Source organism: Phaseolus vulgaris, chromosome 3 (genome assembly GCF_051622355.1).
Source record: "Phaseolus vulgaris cultivar YP4 chromosome 3, ASM5162235v1, whole genome shotgun sequence".
Classification (NCBI taxonomy): domain Eukaryota; kingdom Viridiplantae; phylum Streptophyta; class Magnoliopsida; order Fabales; family Fabaceae; genus Phaseolus; species Phaseolus vulgaris.
Genome location: NC_143500.1, coordinates 48625894 through 48639225, shown reverse-complemented (window position 1 = coordinate 48639225; position 13332 = coordinate 48625894). Strand labels below are relative to the sequence as shown.

At 32.4% G+C, this 13332-nt stretch overlaps 2 protein-coding genes across 3 annotated transcripts; one reads left to right on the top strand and one right to left on the bottom strand.

The window, feature by feature from the left end:
• Window positions 1-284: 284 nt before the first annotated feature.
• Window positions 285-2042, top strand: LOC137808243 (uncharacterized protein At2g23090). Its single transcript, XM_068609270.2, has 3 exons — window positions 285-380; window positions 528-568; window positions 1713-2042. Exons 1-3 carry the CDS (start codon window positions 305-307, stop codon window positions 1830-1832), a joined length of 237 nt encoding a protein of 78 aa, XP_068465371.1. The 5' UTR covers window positions 285-304; the 3' UTR covers window positions 1833-2042.
• Window positions 2043-4771: 2729 nt separating this feature from the next.
• Window positions 4772-12007, bottom strand: LOC137808241 (casein kinase II subunit alpha-2). 2 transcript variants are annotated; one of them, XM_068609268.1, is made up of 10 exons: window positions 11324-12007; window positions 10663-10792; window positions 8883-9077; window positions 8477-8634; window positions 6173-6263; window positions 5983-6048; window positions 5627-5709; window positions 5331-5394; window positions 5151-5219; window positions 4772-5032 (listed from the first exon to the last, which is right to left on the bottom strand). In XM_068609268.1, the coding sequence occupies exons 1-10, from the start codon at window positions 11620-11622 to the stop codon at window positions 4973-4975; spliced, it is 1215 nt and encodes a 404-aa protein (XP_068465369.1). In that variant the 5' UTR covers window positions 11623-12007; the 3' UTR covers window positions 4772-4972. The 2 variants fall into 2 exon arrangements, with proteins under 2 accessions (XP_068465369.1, XP_090155803.1); XM_090299677.1 differs by lacking the exons at window positions 4772-5032; window positions 5151-5219; window positions 5331-5394; ... (1 more) ...; window positions 5983-6048; window positions 6173-6263 and adding an exon at window positions 7434-7879.
• Between the last annotated feature and the right edge of the window lie 1325 nt (window positions 12008-13332).

The following is a 13332-nucleotide window of genomic DNA, read 5'->3' as shown; positions in this document are numbered from 1 at the left end:
AAAAGCGCACTAAATTTCACAACTAGCACTTGTTTGGATACCAACATAATTGTCCCTTATAATCACGTACAAAAATTGAATAACGGAATTGCTTTAGCTGAATTTGACTATTAGAATCTGGTTGCAACAGGAGTTCAATCGAATCCAAACGCGAAATTAATGAACCTAAAAATAGCGTGTGAGAATCACTTTCGTATTCTCATATAAAAATACAGTAACTCATTCTCTCTTGCTCCCAGACTCAGCACCTAAATCCTCTGTAAGAAGAGTTAGGGTTTTGTGTTTTGGTTCGTTTCCCGTTTCCATGGGAGGAGGCAATGGGCAAAAGTCTAAGATGGCTCGCGAGAAGAACACTGAGAAGCAGAGGGCTGCGGCTAAGGGTAATCTTTCTCTTTCTTGTTTTATTTTTCGAAGTTCGTACGTTTTAGGAGTAAACAAAAATTGTTTGATGAAAAAGATTTCTCTTGAAAACAATCGGGACATGTGTTAGATCTGATGCAGTTCTTGATTTCAACAATCCTTTGCAGGAAGCCAGTTGGACTCAAACAAGAAAGCCATGAACATTCAGGTAGAATTCCTCTGTTTTTTTTCAAAGGTTTTAAAATTAGAGGGCTATATAATAATATGATGACATGTAATTAGAAGCTTTGAAAATTTTGTAAGGCTTCATGTGAGGGTAACCTTAACGCATAAGGTTCTGTTTCGACACAAGCTTGCAGAGCTTCTGTAATGGAAATTCCATAGAAAAGCTCTTCTTGCTTTGTATGCAAACTGGCTTTTATTCCTTCCCTTCATCAAAGAAATCTCTCCAACAGAGTCACCTTCTAATCTTTCATCCCAATATTTAATTAATTATTTAGCTATTGGTGTATTTCTGAAATTCATCAAAGACGTTCTGTTTGGTTGCTAATAAATGCTTTTCACCCAGACGGTAAAACTTTTCAAGAAGAAGCTAAAATGTATTCGACCATGTTTGGATAAGTTTTTTTTAATTAGTATTAATAAGACAAGAAAATAAATAAGACAAAAATGAAATAATTTTCTTTAAAAAAAAACTTTATCTTTCGCTTTATTAAATTTTTTCGAGAAAACTCATTTTAACTTGAGCATAAAGCTAAAATTTGGTTTATTTAAGAAACTTATTTCAATTTTCTTTGTTTGCTTCTTCTCCAAGTTATCTTGGACAAGTTTATCCACACAAGATTTTAATATTTTTAGGTGAGTTAAAATTAGGTTATGTATAAATGCACTTTTGAAAAAGTTAATGAGAGAGCTTAAATAATTAAATTATGAATAAACTAATTTTAACTTTTAGAAAAAGATTATTTTGTATAAATTTTTTTCTCCTAATTGTGCTTGTCGGAAAGTTTATCTAAAGAAGACATAGGTTTTAGAAAGTTTATCTAAACGAGACATGGGTGATTGATTCTTTGCTGGACTGAAGAGTATATATATATATATATATATATATATATATATATATATATATATATATATATATATATATATATTGTGTATGATATTCTATCACAAAAATGTCACATTGAACATTTAAAGACTTTATTAATAGATGTGTGATATTTGAATCGATTGATTGTATGGTTTCTGTTATGCTACAAGGGTGATCTCTTTCGTTCTTATTGCTTACTGTAGTGACTCGGCATAACAATGGAGCCCTTTAGTGACTATAATGTTGTAATTGATGATTGCAGTGTAAGGTGTGCATGCAAACATTTATGTGCACCACATCAGAAGTGAAGTGCAGGGAGCATGCTGAAGCCAAACACCCCAAATCTGATCTCTATGCTTGTTTTCCTCATCTTAAAAAGTGAAGGAGTGCATGTTGAGACATAGATCTTCAATTTCTTTTATATGGAATGTGTCTGTGTGTTCTGTGTCTTGGGGGTAGTGAGAAACGAGAGGGGATGATTAGTACGTTTTTCCATTGTTTAAGTGTGAAAAACTGTGTTCATCTTCTTTTTTAGTTGTGCAATTGTAACTTGTGAATGATCGCCAATATTAAGTGAATTAGAGAATCATAGCAGAACTGTTTCACTCCTTCTTAATTCAACTTAATTTCATAAAATTAATTCAATTATCAAAGTAAATAGTAAATTTAAATATAAATTAATCTCATAAAATTTGAGTAAATTGACTTCAGAATATTAAACGACGACTTTGGCAAATCAGCATTTATGGTAGTATTAGTTGAGAGAACAAGAAATTGGGAAACTAATGTAAGGAAGTTGGTTGGTGTCAGATAGAAGAAAAGTAATTTAAAATTTTCTTATATATAATATTATTTTTCATATATTTTTATTCATTTTTTTTATCTTATTTTTATCTTTTCTCTAAGTTTTTAATAAAATATTATTAACTTTTATTTTATTTTACACTTATTTTCTTTCATTCAATTTTATTTCTGTACCTAACAAACAATTAACCTGCCTTATTTTCTTCCACGTTAATCACACCTATCTATCTCCTATCCGGGGCCCAGTAACAAATTATGATACTTCTACGCTCTGAAACATTGTAATTTAAAGTTCTTTTTATAAAGATGGCTAAAATAATTTTACTTAAATAATTAATTTTTTTCAATAAATATAACTCTTTTATCTATTATATATTTAACATTAATAGTATACTTGATTTGGAAGTAAATAAAAAAATATTAACATTTTATTAAAAATTGAGAACGAGTGAATTTAGAGTTTTTGTACAAAATTAATACTGCAGTGATAATAAGATGATGGAGGTGGGTATAAAACCCTGTACAAAATTAATGCTTTGTTTAGATTTAACTATAAATGAAGAAGGACACAGAGAAGAAAAAGAAAGAGAAAAGTCAAATAGAAAAGAAGAAAAAAAGACAATAGAAAGTAATAAAAAAAATGAATAAAGAAAGAAAACAAAAGAAAACTAAAAAAGGAAAAAAAAGAAAAAAGTAAAGTGTTTAAATTAAAGAAAAAAGAGTACAAAAAAAAAGTAAAAATTTAGAATAATTTGATTGAAGTGGTAAAATAAAAAAATAATTAATATATTTAAAAAATGACCAAAGTACCTTAGATTGAATATTAAGAGAAGTTTTAACTCCTACTATTGCTTTTCTTAAATTTTCTATCCTAAGTATTTATTTTTAAAAATAATAGCCGGTTACAATTTTAAAAAATACAAATATAAATAAATAAATGTCAAATTTATACATAAAAATTATTACATTATAGGTTGAATCTCTAGACGGTTTGTTGAGACACTAAACAATTTAATGTATATTCTGTTTATGTTTTGATGATAACAAAAGTTGAGTGGATGACGTACATGTATATTATAAGATCTAAATAATGTTTCAATTGTATTGTCCATTAGACAATATTATATATTTACAACATAAGTTCATGATAGATGGTCTTATGGACATTTCTAACTCGTATAACATATTTGTTAGTCATACGGATAAGACTTGTTAAATGCATAACAAAATTTATACTGAATATATTACTTTGTTCGAATAATGATTCTTACTATTGTAATATAAAGTAGATTATTCAAATGTCTACATGTTTGTTCATGTTAGATAAATTATTTAAATCCTAAATCCTAAACTTGTTAAACGAGTAATAACTTTTACTTAAACTAAACTTGTCTCATATATATATAATAAAAAAATGTTTAATTAAAGAGATTTTTTTTCCAAAAATGATAGGATTTGAATTTGCACATTAACTCTCTCTATCCATGTTTTTTTTTATATATTTTAAAATTCATCTTTCCTAAATAATTTTACTGAATAAGTATTGCGAATATCTTCTTCATATATTATGAATATCTTTAAAAAAAATAATTTGAATAAATTGAAAATCTCAAAATACTATATTTTATAGTATCATGAGTTACTGGAAAGAAATAATTTTCTTGATTATTTTTTATTACTTACCTGTATTGTAAATACTTTTCAATTAATTTCTCAGAAAATATAAAACTTTTATAATCCAATCTTAACAATTCTATAATATATATATATATATATATATATATATAAAATTCAAAATAGTTTTAAAATAAAATTTTTACATAATGGTAGAGAATTATTTTATAAAGATGTAGTATCTTATAAGAGGATGGACTTCACCTGAATATGAATTATTAGAATATTTTTTTAATATTCAATCAAAATTTGTTAATAAGAATATTTAAGTTATTTTTTTAAAATATATCAATTAACTTTTTTATTCTATTATATTAATCAATTATTTTTTTCAAAATTTGAAATAATTTTTCTTTAATTTCAACCTTCCAAACAATTTTATTTTCCGTTTTTTTTTCACCTCACTTCAATCCAAACAAATCATATTAAACTCTCAAGGTTTTCCCTGCAACTATGCATTGCACACTTCTATTATTCTATACGGATTTGGCAGTTATGCCTGTTCAGGAGGTATCAGTTAACAGTGTATACTGTGAAGCTAAAGATGGCAAACATGTACTTGACCCTTCTGTAAAGTAGATTACAGACAAATTTAGAGAATAAATTAAATGAGTAGGCTTGGACTTTCAGATGGAAAATTTGTAACAATAGTTCAAAAAATGAAACTGTACCTTGTTTAATAAAGTCTAATTACATTGAAACTCAATTCAAAATATAAGAAGAAATTTGTTTTCACCAGATTCAATCCATACATGTAACAAAAATTATACTATAGAAAAATAGTGATTTTTTTTTATCTGACATTAATAAAAAAAGTAAACACTGGCTTGAAGTTCTCGGGAGTTTATAATAAACTCTTTTAAGATAAAATTTAATTTTTCAACAGATTAACAAATTATTCCACTGGAACAAGATATGATATTGTTACATTCCACAACAAATCTAACAAACTATAATTAACAGAAGGCAACGATGCCACCACATGTTTGGGGTATATTATAAAACAATCCCACATACATTAACTCACGTTTATCACTAATCAAGTTATTGTGTCCTCATTCTGCTGCTTTCAGCTGCCCTTACTTGAGAGAAATATGGATGTGCCTACGGAAATACATCAAGGAAACAAATGTTAAATCAAAACATCACAGTATTGTGAAAATTAAGCTACTCACAACAATATAACCATGTTACACTAAATTAATGAGCTCTTTATTATTACCATTGCTTCTCTTGCTGTAAGCCTGTCTTGGTGATCGTATCGAAGGAGCTTATCAAGAAAATCAATTGCCTGAATATCGGATATTTTGAATCAATTAAAGACCCGTTATAAAGAATTGTTAATTACAGTGTAAAGTAATTGGTTAGTCCCAATGCCATAATGGAACACGGGTTAAATTACCTCAGGAGACACGAGATGTTGATTATCAGCATTAATAAATTTAGACCAAGGTTTGCGACTGTGCCTGCAGAGGTAATAGCGCAACACAAAAATGGGTAAAAATAGTAATATTGCGTGTGTGTGTGTGTGTGTATATATATATATAAGGAAAAGAGAAAGTCAAAAGAAAAGTAGTAAACTTCCAAGAAGAGAACTCGGATTCTACTGCATAGGCATGAAATAGTGACAAAACGATGTGAATTCGCTATATTAAAACTGGTTTGAAATACGCAAAAGATGAAATTAGAATATGATACCTTCCCACTAGTGCATCAAGTTGAGGATCAAGCTCCAGATGATACTTATTCAGATATGCATTCAGTTCATCAGTCCCAAGCACCTGGGGATCACAAAAAAGAAAAGAAAATGAAAATGAAAACCTTCAGATCTGGAAAGAAAAATATATCCTTAAATGATCAATAGGAGGGGAAAAGTCGTCTAGAATTCTGTCTTTTAGCATGAAAAAACAACAGGAAATAATTCAGGCATACTTAAGATCCCCATAAAACAAAAGATAAGATATTTTAATCTGAAACTTAAACACATTAACTTGCAGAGTGTCAACATGTTGATTTTGCAATTTTATACACTACTGAACCACCATAAATGTTACCTTAGCTATTTTGACAAGTTGATCATGGTTGTCGTGACCATAAAAGAAAGGCTCCTTGCGAAATATCTACATGAATTAAAATGATCATAACCCACAATTACACCCTCTTACACTAGTAGATTCAAAATTAGACTTCATATTAAACAGAAGCAAGGGTCTGAGTTGTAGACTACAGTTATATTATTCTCACCATTCCAGCAAACATGCAGCCAAGACTCCACATGTCTAATGAGTAGTCATAATCTTGCAAATCAACTAGAAGTTCAGGCCCCTTAAAGTATCTGAGAAATAAAAGCACAACACATGACATTTTTTTGGCGTGTCATTCATAAACTTTTTCAAAACTTAGATAGCAATATCGTACAAGTCTGACAAAATTTAAACAATAATTTTTACCTGGTCAATCTTATATCTAACTAACAAATATAAGCAAATTACAAACATTAAAAAGGGAACTCCAATAGTGAATTAATGCGGGTACCTAGAAGGAAGATGAGAATGTCTACATGATTATAAAACAAGTGGAAGATTAGGGAGCTGAATATGCTTTACTAATAATGAGTTGGACAGAGATTTACATAACCAGACAAGTGAACTAGGGTATGTTTAGGCCGAAAATAACAATAGTTCTTGGAACCCGGAACAATAGTTCTTCGAACCCCATTCCTTCTTGGGTATCCCTTTCCCTTATGCCAAAAAGCCCTCACATATGGCGACAAATGACTGGTGGTGTTTTAAATATCCTCAGCTATACCTGATACACTCAACCTCCCTAAATTATTGCTCAGTAGGATTAAATGAGGAAATGGGTTTATTTAACAAGTCTTAAAAGTAAAGTAACTTTGGCGCGTGATGAGAGCAGCAGCTCTGTCACCAATTTCCACTAGCAGGAACAAAGAGAAAAGACAAAAGAAATGGGATTGCGGATAACCCTAATCCTGGGTCTTTTCAAGCAAAATGACATAAAGTGGCATCATTTTCAATTAAACAAATAATAACATCTGAACTCGCCAACTGGGAAGTGACCTCATGATTTTGGCCAAGTTCACCTGAGTTTACCTCAAGCCTACTCAAAAACAATTCTACGAGTTAACTCGAACAAGGGATGTGTGTTTGTAAACTACTACGTTTTTGCGAGTTATAACTTGAGTTTGATTACCATAGAAAACACAATTGGTTGACAAACATTTTAGGAAAGGACCAGTTTGAGGTGGCAGCATGGTTTTAAAGTTTGTTTTTCAAATCCAACTTTTAAACAACATGTTTAGCTAGAGAGGAGCTCAATTATTTTTTTACTCAATTTTGAAACACTTTAAACATTCTAGGAAAGGACCAGTTTGAGGTGGCAGCATGGTTTTAAAGTTTGGTTTTCAAATCCAACTTTTAAACATGTTTAGCTAGAGAGGAGCTCAATTATCTTTTTACTCAATTTTGAAACACTTTGAACTCAATTTTTAAAATTAAAAAGTTATTTTGATTTTTGGATTTCAATCATAAACCCACTTATTCAATCCCCATCCCTCTGGCATTACCCACTATTACTGTCATCTCCAATAGTCCAACCACTACCGTTGTCATTACAATTATCATCACAACTACCAACAACTACCACTCTCGTAGGTGCTGCCACAGCCACCACAGACATCATTATTGGTAGCCTTTTGGTCTTTCATATTCTCCCCGACTATTGTTACTGCAACCATTGACACTCAATATTACTGCTATTGTTACGACCACTAGCACTGATAGTTTCCCTCCTCACTGCTCACCGTCTCCATCCATAACCGCCATCACCATTAGTTGCTATGCTACCACCACCATCATTGCCACCCACCTTTGGATATTGTACAGCAGCAGTGCTACTCCTCCCAACCTAATACCACCACGTTGTAGGCCACTGCAACCAACACCAGCCATAACTCATGTTAGCAGCAGTATCACAACCATGGTTGCATTGCGGCTGCAATCACTAGTCATTCAGCATTCACTGCCATACTCTCACTGCTGCAGCCACAATCATTGATTTCCACTGTAATTTATAATAAACTTTGTGCAAGTCCTAATAGTCACTGTGTTCAGTAGCAATAGATTAGACTGAAGCACACGCATTTTAATTGACCAAGAACATATCACTTCTACACCTGTACTTCAGACGTGAAAATTATTTTAGAGCAAAATTTTGTATTATTGATGCACTGTTTGATCAAGTTTCCACATCTTCCGAATGATGTTAGCAGATATACCACTACATGCACTGTTTGATCATGTTTCCACATCTTCTGAATGATGTTTAGCAGATGTACCACTACTTGGGAAGCAATAATTCCACTAATCCATTTGTATTAAAAATTCATACTTAAATGAGCTAACTATACCTTACTGCTTTTGATATATATTATATGCTGATATACTCAGGTTCATCCATTGTATAAATATTTTATTATTTTACTTCAGAAATTGAGTTGTGAGCATAGTCAATTGGCCAGAACATTACCTTGAAGCCACACGAACATTGTATTCCTTTCCAGGGTGATAAAATTCAGCAAGACCCCAATCGATCAAGCGAAGTTTCCGTAATTCATGATCTATCATAACATTATGAGGCTTGACATCTCTATGCATTATGCCTTGAGAATGACAGTAATCTAAGGCCTGCAATTCACAAATAAAGCTTCCATTTAACAAGAGAAGGTCCTTGAGGCATATTTCTGCAAATGTAAAGTAATAATATTTTACATGATGCATACTCAAAAGCCTATACACATATAATCAGATGCAAAATTGATTTGAACCTTGTCCAAAACAAAGATACTAAAATTACTTTTAAGGAAAAATATATAAAGGAGAGGACACAGAACACCAGTCGAGGTATACCATAAGAGATTGAAAAATCATGTTACCTTGAGAAGCTCGTATATATAATAGCGTATGTCATAGTCAGTCAAGGTTGGATACAAAACTTTAAAATCTGTACTGTTGACATACTCAAATATTAAGCTAGGAGTTTTAGAGTGTTGATCTCTGACAATATCAAGAAGCTTGACAATATTTGGGCCCCCACAAAGGTTCTGAAGTATTTTTATCTCTCTTTTAATCTGCAAAAAGAGGTTAAATATCTCAGAAGGTAACATAAAAATCTCATAAAAACTGAATGTTTCATTACATGAAACACTATATAATAAAAAATGTTTTTAAAAAAGTAGAAGATATATACTAAGTCCATAAAATGTGAGGACCACTTTGTGGTTCTACTCTAAAAATTGGAAGTGAAGTTGTATTTCTTCATGCCCTAAATCATTCACATCACCAGTTGGAATCAAGGTTTGGCTACCAACTCTGCTAACAATTTAAAAAATACAACTTGCAGGAGCAGGTTTCTGCAATGAAGCAGAACAACTCTACGTCCTGCCCTCGCTGTGGAATCACACATTCCACCATCTCCTTTCCAGCATTTTGTTTCAAAAAGAGGATGCCCCACATAAGGCTAAAGTCCTTCTTTAATCCAATCATGGATATGCATACTAGGGATATACAAAAAAAGTCTCTCCCTTATTGCATGTATTTTGAAGATGACATAAAGTTGGCTAAGAAACCTAGGGAAGCAGTTAACTCTCTCAACTCAAACTTTGGAGACAAAACTTTGAAAACAAAGGGCCTACACTAGAGCAGAAGTAAGACAAAGTAAATGCAATGTAACTTCAGCAAGAGACAAGAACGTGACACAGAAGAAAAACTGAGAAAAGATGTCATACTACATATTTCTAAGTTTAAAAAATCTAGAACAAATAATAAAAAATGATAGAAAAACTAATGAGGATGCTACACAAATGTAGAAAGATATTGGGGGCTATTTATGTTCGCAAAGCGCCAACCAAATTCAAAGGCCAGTGTTATCCTACTGCTACACACTCAAAATATTTTATTGTAGTGATGTTGGGCCTTTTAAAAGGACAGCAAGGAAAAAATGTTGGAATAGCATAAACGAGAAAGCAAAGATGGATGTGTGGTCATACAAGAAAAAACAAAGTACGGAATGATAGTACAAGAGGAGAGATGCACCGATTGAGAAAAAGATAACGGAAATCGATAAAAGTGGTTTGATTTGAACATGTATAAAGAAGACCAAGGGAGAACAGGAGGAATAATATATTATATGGTTTTGGTTTCTATGAAGAGGAGGAGAGGGAGGCCAATATGGATTGAAGGAAGTAGTCAACAGGGATTTCATGGTAAATAACACTGTTGAAACTCAGTATTTAACTAAACAAAAAAGTGTCATGTGATCCATGTAAACAACCTCTAATAGTTAATAATCCTTGAAGCTCACCAATATTTAGGGTGACACAGAATTACACATTTTTTCAGCTAAGGAGAACTAGTTCAAACTTTGAAGCTACTAGTCTCCATTCAAAGCATAACTTCCAAAGGTCAAATATTATGTCTTTTATTTTATGTTTTTTATTGGAAATAATTATTGCACAACTGTGTTAGGAGATTGTGCAGAGTAGTGCCAGATGTTATCCAACAGCTCACAAGAAAAAGTGAAAGAGTATATGCGTGAAACTTGTGCCTAAATTTTAGGAGAACAATTCTCATGAAGCACCCCTACTCGACTTTTACTCGTAGTCTCCAGGTCCCAAAGGTAAAAAACAAGATCAATGTAAAAACAAAATCTCTCACCTTTTTTTTCTTAACAGGCTTGAGAATCTTGATTATACAGCGGTCGTTGCTATTAACATTTACGCCTTCAAAAACCTCACTATACTTCCCCCTTCCCACTTTTCGCACAACCTCATAATCATCCTGATCGCTGAAAAGAGCACACAGAAAATTCATAAATAAAATAATTGGAATGGAAAACGTAAAGCCCCAAAAGAATTAGACCTCCTGCCGATGAACCTTGCTCAAAGAATCAACAATACTTCAAGTATTTCATTTTAGACAACATATAACAATTACATCAACCAACCAAATTACATCAGACAAGTTGATTCGTCATGGTTAATCAGCTTCTGAGTTCATACCACACACCGAACGTAAGAGGGCCAACAGATCCAATCAAAAGGATATAATCATAACACAAGCGGTATCATTCAGCATCCCCGTCGGACATCGAAATTTGAAAAGAATGTGACATAAAATTGTTGAAGGTTTAGGTATTTGAAATGGAGGACAAGTAACAAAAACTACAAAAACAACACCTGAGGCTTATAACCTAAAAGGAAAAATATCCATTAATTGAGAATTGGGGCTAATTAAGGCGCTACAAAAAGCTTAGAAAACAAAATTAGATAAGAAATCAGCAAAAGGATGAGAAATATGTTAGAGATGGGAATATTACCCCCATTGAACGGTGAGAGATTCATAATCCCAGTACTCTTTGGGGCGAATAACGTTGACATCGGTGTAGACACGCGCCTTCGACATGGGTTGGGGATTGGAACCCGAGATCTGGGTTCTGTTGCGCTGATGAAGGATTGTGGTGGTCTTAGTTTCGATGAGGTGGGTGGGGATGCGCACGTTAGGGGGTTGCGCAACCGGCGCACGCAAGGCGACAAGGGTGCACACTAGCAAGAAGCGGAGAAGTATTGCTGGTGGTTCGTGCGCATATTTAATGCGTGTGTAAGGATAATTACACATACTTTTTACATTCTCTAATATTTTTTTTATATGTAAAAGTGTCAAACGAATAATACCCCCTCCGCTTTTGGAGTAACTTTTTTTGGAATGGTTTGAGGTATGAGGTTTGAGTTTTGAGGATCATTTCCCTTACTCAATAAAGCTGGTACACTACGGCCTCCTTCAACTTCATGCCGTTTTAGGTCCTTAAAATAAATTTATTTCAATTACCAAACTGGTGTGAGGTGATGCTTCAACCAAACTCATGCAGAAAAATAGGCACTCTAGCTACACTCTTCTAATCATATTTAGACTCTTATTAAATATTTTCTATATCATTCAAATGAAAGCTCAAATATGATTGCAAAATAACTTAACGAGTCTTCTCCCCAAACTCAGACTAATGTTTCTTAAGATCACAGTGAGAATTCAACGATCAGAAGTTTTGAATACAAACTTAAGTTATGCAGCATGCACCACAACGATCAGAACATTTTTTAAATGTATATGTTACTTTCTCATACTCTCTGTAAAATAAGAGTCGTATATTTTGTAATTTTGACAAATTTTAATATATAAAAATGTGGTAGCTAAAATTAGTAGTTTCCCAGAATGCCCAAGTTATGTAAATCAGATCATATTCATTTGACATTCTTGTATTAAAAAGTTAAAAAGAAATGGGCATAAGATATTTAGAATGCCCAAATTGATAGTAACCTTAACGTGTTTTCATATGAGCCCATGGTAGCAGGTGCTGAATAGAAATTGAAAAATGGGAACTCTCAAAAGTAATTCTCATATAACAAGTTGGTGCCCCATTATGAATATAACCTCCAAACCGTCCATTCATTTTGAATAGAATAGACAGACTTCTAACTTTCAAATCATAGCTCCATCCTTTAAAATAACACTAAACTCCGGTTTTTCTCACAAAATATTATACCTGCACTCCAATCACTATGTGTTTTCTAAATGTCTTAGTAAATCTACAATTAAAAAAAGTTTCAATCTTATAACTGATGTAGGAATTAAGATTTTGCTAGACGTTCAAGAAAATGATTGAACTAGTTATTACCATTTGGTATGAATGAACAAATAAACATTGTTAGTAGCTTCACAAGCACGATAAAAACTTATTTAGAGATGAAAGACTGAGCCAGATGGATCTGCCTATACAAGGGGGAGAGGATATATAGCAGTTCTGCATGCCAGTTTGGGATTTTAACCCTTCCTCAAAACTTGACTAGGAAAATTTTTGGACTCCAAAAGCATTTGCCATTCAATGAATGGCATTCACTACGTTCCAGCCTGGCCGAAGCAGGTTCTTCCAGCACCACGACATTCTTTCGGTGCATGCTAGGGATTGTAACAATACGAATTGTATATTACAAAAGTGACACGAATAAGAAAATTTGGAAAGTAGAGTACTCAGCTTATGGAAATCCTGTAGTAAATGGATACATACATGCATAAGTCAACCGAAGGTGCACCAGATTTCATCATTGGAAAAAAGGGCAACCTTTTCAACCAACCAAAGCAACCTGCAGAGTTTTGTCCAAACAGAAAATTTTGAAAAAGACCACTGTTTCTCAAACCATGAGATGAAATTGTAGCAGGACGATCACTATGCGAAGAGTACAAGACTATGACATAATTATTCTATAACTACATCTTTCAAGAGATTTTTTTGGGGGAGGGTAGTTCATAATCATTAGTTAGATTCAAAATTTA